This window comes from Notamacropus eugenii, chromosome 1 (genome assembly GCF_028372415.1).
Source record: "Notamacropus eugenii isolate mMacEug1 chromosome 1, mMacEug1.pri_v2, whole genome shotgun sequence".
NCBI lineage: Eukaryota > Metazoa > Chordata > Mammalia > Diprotodontia > Macropodidae > Notamacropus > Notamacropus eugenii.
Window position 1 is genome coordinate 365,309,241 of NC_092872.1, and position 11,190 is coordinate 365,320,430.

At 46.3% G+C, this 11,190-nt stretch overlaps 2 protein-coding genes across 38 annotated transcripts in view; one reads left to right on the forward strand and one right to left on the reverse strand.

Moving 5' to 3' along the window:
- Positions 1-3,552, reverse strand: part of BRD8 (bromodomain containing 8) — a 30,554-nt gene extending 27,002 nt beyond the window's left edge. For 11 of the 35 annotated variants that reach the window (XM_072630375.1, XM_072630366.1, XM_072630365.1 and 8 more), the window contains exons 1-2: positions 3,212-3,305; positions 1,801-1,897 (exon numbers count right to left, since the gene is read on the reverse strand). In XM_072630375.1, the coding sequence (XP_072486476.1) occupies positions 1,801-1,897; positions 3,212-3,230 (116 nt within the window). In that variant the 5' untranslated portion in view covers positions 3,231-3,305. Of the gene's footprint in view, positions 1-1,800; positions 1,898-2,405; positions 2,870-3,211; positions 3,306-3,461 lie in introns of those variants that run through there. The other 24 variants (XM_072630371.1, XM_072630369.1, XM_072630367.1 and 21 more) reach the window with 9 other exon arrangements.
- A 186-nt stretch (positions 3,553-3,738) lies between these two features.
- Positions 3,739-10,964, forward strand: KIF20A (kinesin family member 20A). Of its 3 annotated transcripts, XR_011971903.1 has the most exons (20): positions 3,739-3,859; positions 4,208-4,396; positions 4,740-4,826; positions 4,923-5,042; positions 5,645-5,783; positions 5,885-6,072; positions 6,156-6,303; positions 6,602-6,796; positions 6,905-7,016; positions 7,116-7,184; positions 7,378-7,518; positions 7,688-7,853; positions 7,940-8,104; positions 8,237-8,376; positions 8,524-8,626; positions 8,851-9,052; positions 9,202-9,293; positions 9,532-9,669; positions 9,808-10,113; positions 10,403-10,964. XR_011971903.1 is itself a non-coding variant. In XM_072630390.1 (19 exons), exons 2-19 carry the CDS (start codon positions 4,229-4,231, stop codon positions 10,724-10,726), a joined length of 2,697 nt encoding a protein of 898 aa, XP_072486491.1. In that variant the 5' UTR covers positions 3,739-3,859; positions 4,208-4,228; the 3' UTR covers positions 10,727-10,964. The 3 variants fall into 3 exon arrangements, 2 of the variants coding, with proteins under 2 accessions (XP_072486491.1, XP_072486492.1); XM_072630390.1 differs by lacking the exon at positions 9,808-10,113; XM_072630391.1 differs by lacking the exons at positions 9,808-10,113; positions 10,403-10,964 and having other exon boundaries at positions 9,492-9,580.
- The last annotated feature ends 226 nt before the right edge of the window (positions 10,965-11,190 follow it).

The window sequence follows — 11,190 nt, forward strand, 5'->3', positions numbered from 1 at the left end:
CATGAGAGGACAAAAGATATGCTGGTAATTTCAGGTCCACAGGTTAGGAGCCACACTTTTAAAACCAAAAGGAGTACAGTTAGGAACAGCGAAGGAACAGACTTTGAATATGGGAGTAAATAAACAACGTAAAAGTCATTTAGAATGAAAAGAACATTCCTCAGTAGAACTTCTAGATGAGAAAGAGAAAGAATAGGTACCTAATGCTCTATCAGTTTGGGGAATGTGTCAGTATTCTTATTGTTATGACTCAAATGCCTTAAAAATAAATAAGTATAGTGTCAGTTCAAACTACTTCACTAGACATTTTGTGAAAAGCTGGGTTGGATTTTATACTGCAGTCAAGTTAAATATATGAGTATGCTGGGTTTAACAAACTGGCACAGTTTATTGTTTATTCTAGTCTTTGGTTCTGTTATCACTTGAGGGTTTACAAAGAAATTTCCTCACAATAACCCTGTGAGGCAAATAATACAAGTATTATCATGCTCCTTTTAAGGATGAGAAAACTAAAGCTCACAGAGTGGGGTTTGCCCCGATTACACAAAGGTGACAGAACTAGGATTCAGCCTCTGATCGGACCAAAACTACCCAAAAACAAACACAGCGTCTCTGCACCACATTACACTCTCAACTCGATGCACGATGCGCATCAACAACAGCCAACAGCGCCATCACACCCCCATGTGTAACAGCTTACATTTACATAGTGCTTTCCGGTTTCCAAAGCAATTGCCTCCCAACACTCTTTTAATATAGGGGGTTTACAAGTACCATTATCCCATCTTGCAGATTTAGGGCAGTCGTTACTAGGCTTTGTACCTGAAGACCCCTTTTTAATGTAAAATAAATCCACTTTTTTGTGACATTAATTTTAACATTAACATATAATGACTGAGAAATTACCTAATGACTAAAAGATACGAAGAAATCAGAAACATTTCTACAACTGGCATTTTATTAATCCCTGAAGCATCTGGATATATTTGAAATACCCCGTATTTACAACCATTACACAGGAGCTTCTGGAACGAAAGGCAATGCTTTTATACGTATGGATTTACAGACAGATACCCGGGAATCACTTCATGTGTTCATAAGTAGGGCACCACTAGATTAGGAGGTACCACAGCTGTGGTTTTTAACTAAGCCCAGGGTCACCAAGTTCATCAATATTCATTTAAGCAGGAAATCAGGCCCAGATCTTTTGACTTCAAGGTCAGTAGATTTTCCATTACATTATGAAGATAAGGGATGGCTCCTGAACTGTTGCTACTTACAAGGTAGAGAGTGACTGATATTAATCTCTACCACCACTGGACATGCTTCTACAAATACAGGGGAAGCAGTTCTCAAGTTTTTCATTACAAGATTCCATCTAAGGGCCCAGGTAAACACCAGAAAGCAAGCAAAGTTTCCTGTAGAGAACAATATCTTCTACTTAATGAGTGACTGAGTTCTCATTTAAACTAATGGTATAACTCCAAAATTGGAATCAGATTGAGGAAGAAAAAAATTCTAAAAATTGTATTTTAACTATTAACAGAAAGAGCAGACAATTAGTCAAGAAGGTGCTCATTCTTTTCTGAAAATCACAAAAAGGCTAAACTAAATCTTAAGATTCAAGACCCTTCTCTTTTACTCCCCTGGAACTTCACAATAGTCTGAGATAATGGTTAAGGATTTACACTATCTCCTGGCTCCTATGGCTCAACTAACCCCCGAGTACAGGAAAGCCTCCCAATAATTTCAATGTCCCAAGCTCCTGCTATCCTACATTTGATATCCCAAGTATCTTACCAGTTTTGATCTCCACTCCTCATGACAGAGGAGGCTAGACACAGCTTCTCCCGAATAGACCAGGGTTCTGTGGGGCCAGTACTCAGCAGCTTGTGTTCTGTAGAAAGAGGAAACTCAGTGAGAGTCCATTGAGAAGACACCAATCCCAGGCAAAGGTCTAACACTATTCCAATCAAGTGAACTAAACCAGATTGGTCTCAATACAACTCTTTACATCAAAAATTGGGTAGCAACCCACTGTGGACCAGGACCTGCTCTATGCCTTCAAATCTCAACAATCCACCTTAAGAATAAGGTAAAGAAGCAGTTGAGTAAGACCTTAGAAATCATCTAGTCCAGGGGTTCTTAACTTTTTGTGTCTCAGACCCCTTTGGCAGTCTGGAGAAACCTTTGGCTCCCCTTCTCAGAATTTTTTAAATGCATAAAATAAAAAGGAAATCAAATATCAAGGAAAACAAATATCAATTTTTTAATCCAAATTCAAAACCTTCTTGAAATCTATTTAAGGCCCTATCCATAAATTCCAAATTAAAAGCCCCTGGTTCTAGCCCAATCGCCTTATTTTACAGTTGAAAAAAAAGGAGGCTAAATCATTTGCCCACTACCTCTCACACTTCGTAAGCAGCAGAGCTGGGATTTGAACCCAAGCCCTTCTAACTCCATAGTCTGGACTCTTTCAGGTGTACCACAATGCATCTGGTCCACCAACGCCTCTTTTACCTCTCAGTTTACAGTTTAGGAAACTGAGGCCTAAAGATCGCAAGCTATAGGTCTAAAAAATGACAGTAATCAAATCCAGGCTAGCACCCAGGCCTCCTGAATCCGAGCCTTATAATCTTTCCACTGCAGGGAACGTTGTTGTTTTTCAAAAAGCGGGGGGAAAAAAAAGAGGGGTGGGCCGCCTAACGTCTAAGCGGCCCTCCCAGCTCTAAAATCTGTCTACGCCACTCCGGATAGAAAGCTCGGCCCCCCCCGCAGAGACGCACAAGGCAGGCCTGGCTCCCGCGCTACACGCCTCACTAAGAAACCTGAGCCGCTCCCCGCAGACCAGGCCGCAGGAGGCCTCGCCCCGCCCAAGCTGCGGGAACGCGGCACTCAGACGGGGGAGGCAGGGAGGGAGGGGCGAGGGCAGATAGAGGCCTCCATCCACCGGTCTCTCCGGCGCTCGAAGCCTCGCTGCCCCGCCCCCTCCCCCTGGGGCTCCGCACACGACCCAGGCCCCTCCATAAACAAGCCCTCTTCGGCGGCCCCCTCGGCAAGCTCGAGTCTCGCCTAGCGCGATCTCACAGGGCCCCCAGGCCCAGCGCTCTGCGAATCCCAACCCTCGAGCTGGAAGCGGGAAGGGGGGCGGTCGGGAGGGTTCTGCCACAACCGCCGCAGCGGCCCATCCCCGAGCAGCGCAGACACTCACTGCCCGTCCCTGTCGCCATCTTGGCCCCGACTCTTCCCCCTTCCCGAGAAGAGGCAGGTCCTTATCGGACTGCGCCCCGAAGGACTCTGGGAAATGGAGTGCGAGCCCTGAGTTGACACCACACACAACCAGATGCCCTCTGGGAAATGGAGTTTATTTGGGGTGGGTGGTGTAGAGTTGGGGAGGAGTCTCTAGTTCTCGGGCAAGCTTCTGGATAAGAAAACGGTAGGGCGAGGGATGATGGCCTCACCTTTGGGTTTCCCTTCACATTTCATGGGGGGACAGGCTGTCGGGGGTTCTTAAGGGCGGGCAGAAGCCCTGGCCCGGAGCCCGGAGCCCAAAGGCCCACGCAGCGACGGTTGGTAACCCTGCCCGCCTTCTGAGCGCCATGATTGGCGGATGTGATCTCGCCGCCGGATTGGCTGACAGAGCAGAGCGCGTCGTTTGAAACCTTGCCTCCGAAACAAAGCTGCCCCTCGTGGGTGGAGCGGAGCTGGGCTGGGGGCTGCAGGGCTAGCTGGGGCTGGAGGAACGCGGCGGCCAGCGGCGTCTTCTTCACCCTGGGAGAGTAGAGACCTGGAGCGCCAGGGGAACCCGGAGAGAGTTCCGGTACTGGAGGCCGAGCTGGGAAAGTCTTCGCGCTAACGGGTAAAGGCCTGCACTCCCCGCGGCTTGGTCCTTCGCGGGCGCCTCTCACCGGTGAACTTGACCCCGGAGCCCTTCGGCCACGGCTTCCCTAATAACCTGCCTGGGGCGAGGGGCTGGGCTGCGAGCCCCCTCTCCGAGGCCCGGTGGATGAGGGGGGGGGGTCTCCGTATCTCCCCGCAGCTAGAGCCGGAGCTCACGTGTGGGTCGGTGGTTCGGGGGGCCGAGGCTTTCCCAGGAGTGAGCCTTCTCCCGGGTCTGGGAAAGCGGAGAATGGAGGGAAGAACGGGTTCCCACCTCAGGTGTGGAAGGTGCTCGTACCCTCTCCCTGAAGCCCCTTTCCTCTCCCAGGAGGAACGCGCCACCGTGGTCATGTCTCGGGGTATCCTGACCCCGCCTGTCGGCTTCCTTTCGGATGAGGACATCGTCGTGTCGCCCGTGTTCGAATCCACTGCTGCTGATTTGGGAGTCGGGATCCAAAAGGACCTGCTGTCGGAATTCTCTGCCATCTCCCCTCCCCCGATAGAGGACAAAGAGCAGGTAAAGTCCAGCGAGATGACGCCCACTCATGCATCCCCTCCTAGCCATTCCCACGCACGCCCTCATGCAGAGGTATGCATACCTCCCCACCCTCATCTTGGTGCAGGTAACGTGCTGGCTTTTGTTGCACGTTTGTGGGTTAGGTCTTAGGAGGAAGGAGGATGTTGAGAGAGGAGGACAAATGACTTTTCTTCAGTCTCTTAGCATGAGTGTAGCAGTAGAGGGAGGTCTATACGACTTCCCTAGTGTGTCTGCTGAGTAATCCTGTGATTGCTATGATTTCAGGCTCAGAGGTAGTTGTTTAATCTAATCAGTGGGGCTCTTGGCTGGGTTTCTGCCACAGGTTGTACCTGAAGATGGTGCAGAGAAGGTAAAAGTATACTTGAGAGTCCGACCCCTGCTGCCTTCAGAGGTAGAGAGACAAGAACAGGTGAGTGCCTTGGGAAGCACACGTTATGATATGATATAAAAGGGTAATGAGACTGCCCCCTTCTCCTAACATGTTTATGTATGTTTCATTTGCTAGGGCTGTGTTCGAATCGAAAACCCAGAAACGCTTGTTCTGCAGGCACCCAAGGACTCTTTTGCTATGAGAAGCAATGAGAGAGGTGTGGGCCAAGCCACTCATAGATTCACCTTTTCCCAGGTATCAAGCTGGAAGCACTTTCAACAAGGCTGCCAGTGAGATGTATAACCAGTGGGAAAATGTTTTTCTATATGTTTGCCAAGAGGAAGATCCATAAAGTTGTTGAGTCCATAGTGGTCTGGGGAGTAATTGTTGTTGCGTTTGTCCTTCGTTCTCAAAGAAGACCATGACATAAAGATGATGACATGACTTGCAGTTGACTTTGATTTGAGTGAGGGAGGGCTGTGCCAGGTCACCAGCCTTATTTCTTCTGAGCCATCTGGGTCCAGTGGCCTGATATTCATCAGGATACAATGGGAGATCCTGGTCCTGTCTTATCACATCCTCACTTTGAGTGAGATACACCCATTCAATGTTAAGTAGTTACTCAAAGGATGGCCCCTTTAATCCAAAAAAAAAAAAATCAAACTGGGAGGGGAAGACCCTCAGGATTTCTGAGTAAAAGAGAAACAGCTATTGTTTAGTATTTAGATACCAAATAGGTCTGGGGAGTAATAGAGAGTTATGGGAGGAACTGACTTTCAGGGGTAGGGATTAGGCTGGTGGAAATGAACCTATGTTAAAAACAAGGAGGAGACTTCAAGGAACTGTATTCTTCCTAGATCTTTGGACCAGAAGTAGGACAGGCATCTTTCTTCAACCTGACAGTGAAAGAAATGGTCAGAGATGTGCTCAAAGGCTACAACTGGCTCATTTATACATATGGAGTGACTAACTCTGGAAAGACCCATACTGTCCAGGGTGAGTGAGAGTCAAAGCATCATGAAATTCTGGTGAGTTTCTAGAAGGATCTTTTAGCGTTTCAAGTGCTAGCACTCAGCTCTCCTTTTTTATGTTTCTAGGTAGCAACAAGGATGGAGGGATCCTACCTCGTTCTCTGGCTCTGATCTTCAATAGTATTCGAAACCAGCTCTACCCAGCCTCTGACTTGAAGCCTTCTTTTGCTAATGAAGTGATTTGGCTAGATAGCAAGCAGGTGAGGCAGGAAGAGATGAAGAAGACAGCCCTGCTGAATGGCAGCTCTCGTGAGGTCAGTACCCAGAATCGCATCAATGAAGGGCAGGAGTACTCCGAGGAAATCTTTGTATTTATTTTCTCTTGGGGTTTCTCTAGGAGGAAGTGATAAACTCTCTGAAGAAAAGCCACAACACTGAATCACTACCGCTGGGGAACAGTGCCAGTTTTGACAGTGGCATTGCTGGACTCTCTTCTACGAGCCATTTGACTAGCCAAAGCAGTGTCAGCCTCAGCCAAATGGAGGGTATATTTTTTTAACTTTAAGAAAATTTTGTCATTTCAGTGAACACAGTCTATTTTTTCCTCCTTCCCACCTCACATTGTCTTTACCCCTTACTGAAAAAAAAAAAAATCAAACCCTTGTAAGAAGTCCTTGTGAAAGGCATGTTTTTAAACTTACCTCTACAAGTACATTTTCTTCTGTAGAAATCCAGAGTTACTGTTATTAGGAGTGAAAGCCCAGGGTGATTCTTTGCTATTGAGACGCAAGCATGATGATCAAAGCTAGGCTTGTAGCTGACTATTTATTGTACCTTCCACAGACACATCTTGTAGATGGGCTGAGCCAGATACTGCCCCATTCTGTGTCCCAGCTGATGTCCGGTTCTCTATCTGGATCTCCTTCTTTGAGATCTATAATGAGATGATCTTTGACTTGTTGGAGCCCCCCAGCCAGCAGCGAAAGAGGCAGACACTCCGGCTATGTGAAGACCAAAATGGCAATCCCTACGTAAAAGGTAGTGAGAGTTGGAGGTCAAGGAAAGTAACTAAAAAAAGAGAAAGAGAAAGAAGGGGAGTAAAAATTAGAGGTTTTTAACTTATTCCCTTCTCCCTGTCTTCCTCAGATCTGAATTGGATTAACATCCAAGATGCTGATGAAGCCTGGAAGCTCCTGAAACTAGGTCGTAAGAATCAGAGCTTTGCCAGTACTCACCTGAACCAGAACTCCAGTCGCAGGTGAGAAAGGGGTCCATCCACAGCCTTTGCTGGGAAATAGTGAACTTTGGGCCCTGTCGGGGGAAAATGCCTCATTCCTGCTTTTCTTGTGTCCTTTAGCCACAGCATCTTCTCCATCCGAATCCTGCACCTGCAGGGAGAAGGCAACGTGGTGTCCAAGATCAGCGAGTGAGTTTTATGTTGCAGGAACCTGACTCTGATCCTGGACAGTTCTCTTTGGGTGTTGGAATGGCCTGGAAGTTACAAAGCTGGGTGTCCCAGAGAATTATTGAAGTATTAGAATAAAGTTCTCGTCCAGGAGATGCATGAGGGTTGGAATGGTAGGAGGGGATAAAGGTTCAGATTCAGTTCCTCCCTCCAGGTTGTCCCTGTGTGATTTGGCTGGCTCAGAGCGCTGCAAGGAACAGAAGATGAGTGAGAGGATGAAGGAGGCAGGGAATATCAACACTTCCCTTCACACCCTGGGCCGCTGTATTACTGCCATACGTCAGAACCAGCAACGGTAAAGTGCCCACCCAACCATAAGAAGGACAGTGGGGATTCTGAATTTTGCTTGCGACCAGATGGCAAAGCCTGTTATTAGATCCTGAACACTCTTGAGAGTGGCACGTTGAGATTTCATAATGGTTAGGGTCCTTCCCAAAACTCATTTGTCTCTTCTTCCTTGCCAGGCTCAAGCAAAACCTAGTTCCCTTCCGTGACAGCAAGCTGACTCGGGTGTTTCAGAGCTTCTTCACAGGTCGTGGCCGGTCCTGCATGATTGTTAATGTGAATCCCTGTGCCTCTACCTATGATGAGACCCTTCACGTGGCCAAGTTCTCAGCCATTGCTAGTCAGGTGAGTCCTTGGGTTCATCTTGAGTTCATACCCTTTGGAGATAAAGCCACATGGGTACAAACTAAGAGATTTCTTTTTCTCTCTAGCTTGTTCATGCCCCACCTATGAAACTCGGGCTTCCATCCCTACATTCATTCATTAAAGACCATAGTGTACGAACCTCTCCCACTTTGGAGACAGGGATTAAGCAGGAGCCAAGGCCTGATGAAAACAGTGGTGATGAAGTTGACATCTCCATGTATGACAAAGAGGTGAGGAAGCAAATGGATTGTTATTTCTGAGTAATAGCTTCTGGGATTTGCATTCCTTAGGTGAAATGGGATACTAAGATAGTAACTGCAGTTTAGGACCTAGGAATTATCTGGCTTCCCTGACTCTTCTAGGAGCTACTACAAGTGGTGGAAGCCATGAAAGAGCTTCTGCTACAAGAGCGGCAGGAGAAGCTAAAATTGGAGATGCAGCTCCGTGATGAAATTTGTACTGAGATGATAGAGCAGATGCAGCAACGGGAGCAATGGTGCAGGTAGACAATGACTGGCTTCCCAGATCTCCTAAAGGAGCAGGGTTTTGGGCCTGGAAGGGAATTCTATCTCTGAGTCTGTTTTCTTCCACATCCTTGACTTAGCTCCAAAGAAGATTGTTCATTTTTCTTTCATCTTTTGCGTTGTAGTGAACACTTAGATACTCAGAAAGAGTTATTGGAGGAAATGTATGAGGATAAACTAAAGATCCTGAAGGAGTCCCTGCAGAGTTATTACCAAGAAGAACTCCAGGTAAACAGAGAAAATCAGAGGGACCATTCTTGACTTTTCTCCCCAGTTAGATGCCAGGATGCCTATTCTCAAGCTTCTCTGAGGCTCAAGCCTCTAGGAAATGGGATGAGATTTATTGTGGCTTTAGTCTCAGTAGGCTCTCACCAAACAGACATGGGAAAATCAGATTATCACATAGTTAAGGGAGACTGAGTAGAGTTCACAGCATTCTGCTTTTCCTTAAGGAGCGGGATGAAAAGATTAAGGAGTTGGAGGAAGCCCTGCAAGAGGCCAAGAAGCAGTCTGCACCCCTCGAGACAGGCCTGCAATTGGAGCAGTCCTTGCGCAGATCTGAGCGAGTAGCTTCCTCTGTTTCTAACAAACAGCTGCAGGAGACTAAAGCCAGACTGGAACAGTGCAAGGCAGAACTGGCTTCTACCACTGAAGGCAAGGAAGGAGGGAGGATCTAAACTGGAGGGAATGGGAAGGTCTCATTCTCAGGATGTCAAATCTGATGCCAACTCTTCCAAAAATACTCTGGAGAGTTGACCCAGACAGTCCATTGACTGGGCTGGCTCCTTTTTTTTTTTTCTCAGAACTGCGGAAGTATCAGAGAATGTTAGATCCTCCTCCTTCAGCCAAACCATTCACTGTAGATGTGGACAAGAAATTAGAGGAGGGGCAAAAGGTAATAAGAATGAATAAAAGGGAGGAGGGGGTACATCTCATCAGAAATCACCTTGTGTTATGTATCCTTAATTTTCAGCCTCACTAGCTTGTCTCTGCTACCACAACTCTCACTAACTATTCTGCACTGCCCTATATCTATGTGAAGTCTGCCCTGTATACTTCTGGGGTTGTGAGCCACTGACATTTCATCTTTCAGCTAGTTGTGGCCACAGTGCAGTGACAGTTCCTTCTTTCAGAACATCAGGCTGCTGAAGACTGAACTACAGAAACTTGGGGAGTCCCTCCAGTCAGCTGAGAGGGCCTGTTGTCATAGCACTGGAGCAGGAAAACTCCGCCAGGCCCTGACCATCTGTGATGACATCCTGATCAAACAGGTAGTGTGGCCTACCTGTCCTTGCTTTGCCTCATACTGCCCCTACTATAGGAAACAAACAATAGTAAGGGAGAAATCCTAAACCTAGGGTGAAACTTTTCTGTTACTACCTGAACACTAATCTATACTGTTTTTTCAGATTAATGTTGATCTTTATAACGAAAAGACTGGCTGCTAAATAACTGGCATTTTATGTAGTGCTTTGTAAAAGCACTTTCTTCTTAACACTGTGAAGTAGATATCAACAATTAATGCTATTATGGGATAAGCAGAACCTAGAGGTGGATAAAACAAAGGCAGTCATGAGGATATATAATACGTGGTAGGAAGTGAGGAGTTCTATCGGCTGCTACCTAATGACCGGGCTCCTAGGGTAACCCCCTGCAATCAACTGAGTTTTGGCTTCGAGAAACATTTACCCACAAAGACAAACCAACAGGATCAGGTGAATTTAGCAGACTTGAGTTACTTATTTATAGATCTTGTTATAAAGGAGTACCTCCTTTAATTAAGGGGAACAACAATAAACAATCTATAGTGATCTCGTCCCAGTGGTTTTATTTCCATAATGAGTTTCTCAACCCCACAGTCCTTAGTACTGCGTACATGACCCTCCTCCCTTTCTTTCTGGTCTTTAGAATAGTGCTGAGGAGTGGGGTGGAATGGGACTTAAGAGATGGGTTGTGAGATTTAGCTCTTCTGGTAGCTTAAACATCTCTCTATTTTCTACATAGGACCAGACCCTAGCTGAGCTACAAAATAATATGATGCTAGTAAAACTGGACCTTCGGAAGAAAGCTGCCTGCATTGCTGAGCAGTATCATACGGTCATGAAGCTGCAGGGCTCTTCCTCCATTTCCTTAAAAAAGCGGCAAGGTCCCAACCAGGAGAACCAGCAGCCTCCCCAGCAACCCCCAGGAAAGAAACCCTTCCTTCGAAACTTGCTTCCTCGAACCCCCACTTGCCAAGGCTCAGCAGAGAGCAGTCCCTACAGCCGCATTCTGCGTTCCCGGCGTTCCCCTTTGCTCAAGTCTGGGCCTTTTGGGAAAAAATACTAAGAGAACATAATTATAAAACTAGCACTTGAGCTAAAGTGGGGCAAGTTGCTCTCTGCATGAAATTGTGATATTCTTTATAAGCTTTAATGTACACCAAGGGCTTTATCTAAGATGGTATTCTCCAGTGGCTGCTTTTTTCCTCATATGTAATATAATTATGTTATCTGTTTTCATTTTTAATGGTTCCTATGCACTCAACATGTATGTATGTACATTATAATAAATATACTTAGCCTTTGTTAGACTTTTTTTTTAAGCCCTTCTGAGGCACTGCATTAAAAGTAATTGTGTTGCTCTCATGCATGACCCAACAAATATTTTTAAGCAACTTTATATTAGGATCCACCATGGAAAGGTTTCTTCAGTGGAGATGGTAGTTTTTCAAAGCAGTGGTTAATATAAAATGCATTGAAATACTAGTTAACGGATGGTTCCATCACCCTGATTGAATTTTGGAAAAATAA

Excerpts from the sequence above, each read along its gene's own strand:
- KIF20A (XM_072630390.1), top strand. The coding sequence starts at position 4,229 with ATGTCTCGGGGTATCCTGACCCCGCCTGTCGGCTTCCTTTCGGATGAG. Across the intron at positions 9,053-9,201 it reads ACTGGCTTCTACCACTGAAG|AACTGCGGAAGTATCAGAGA; the intron begins GCAAGGAAGGAG and ends TTTTTTTCTCAG. Across the intron at positions 9,294-9,531 it reads AATTAGAGGAGGGGCAAAAG|AACATCAGGCTGCTGAAGAC; the intron begins GTAATAAGAATG and ends TCCTTCTTTCAG.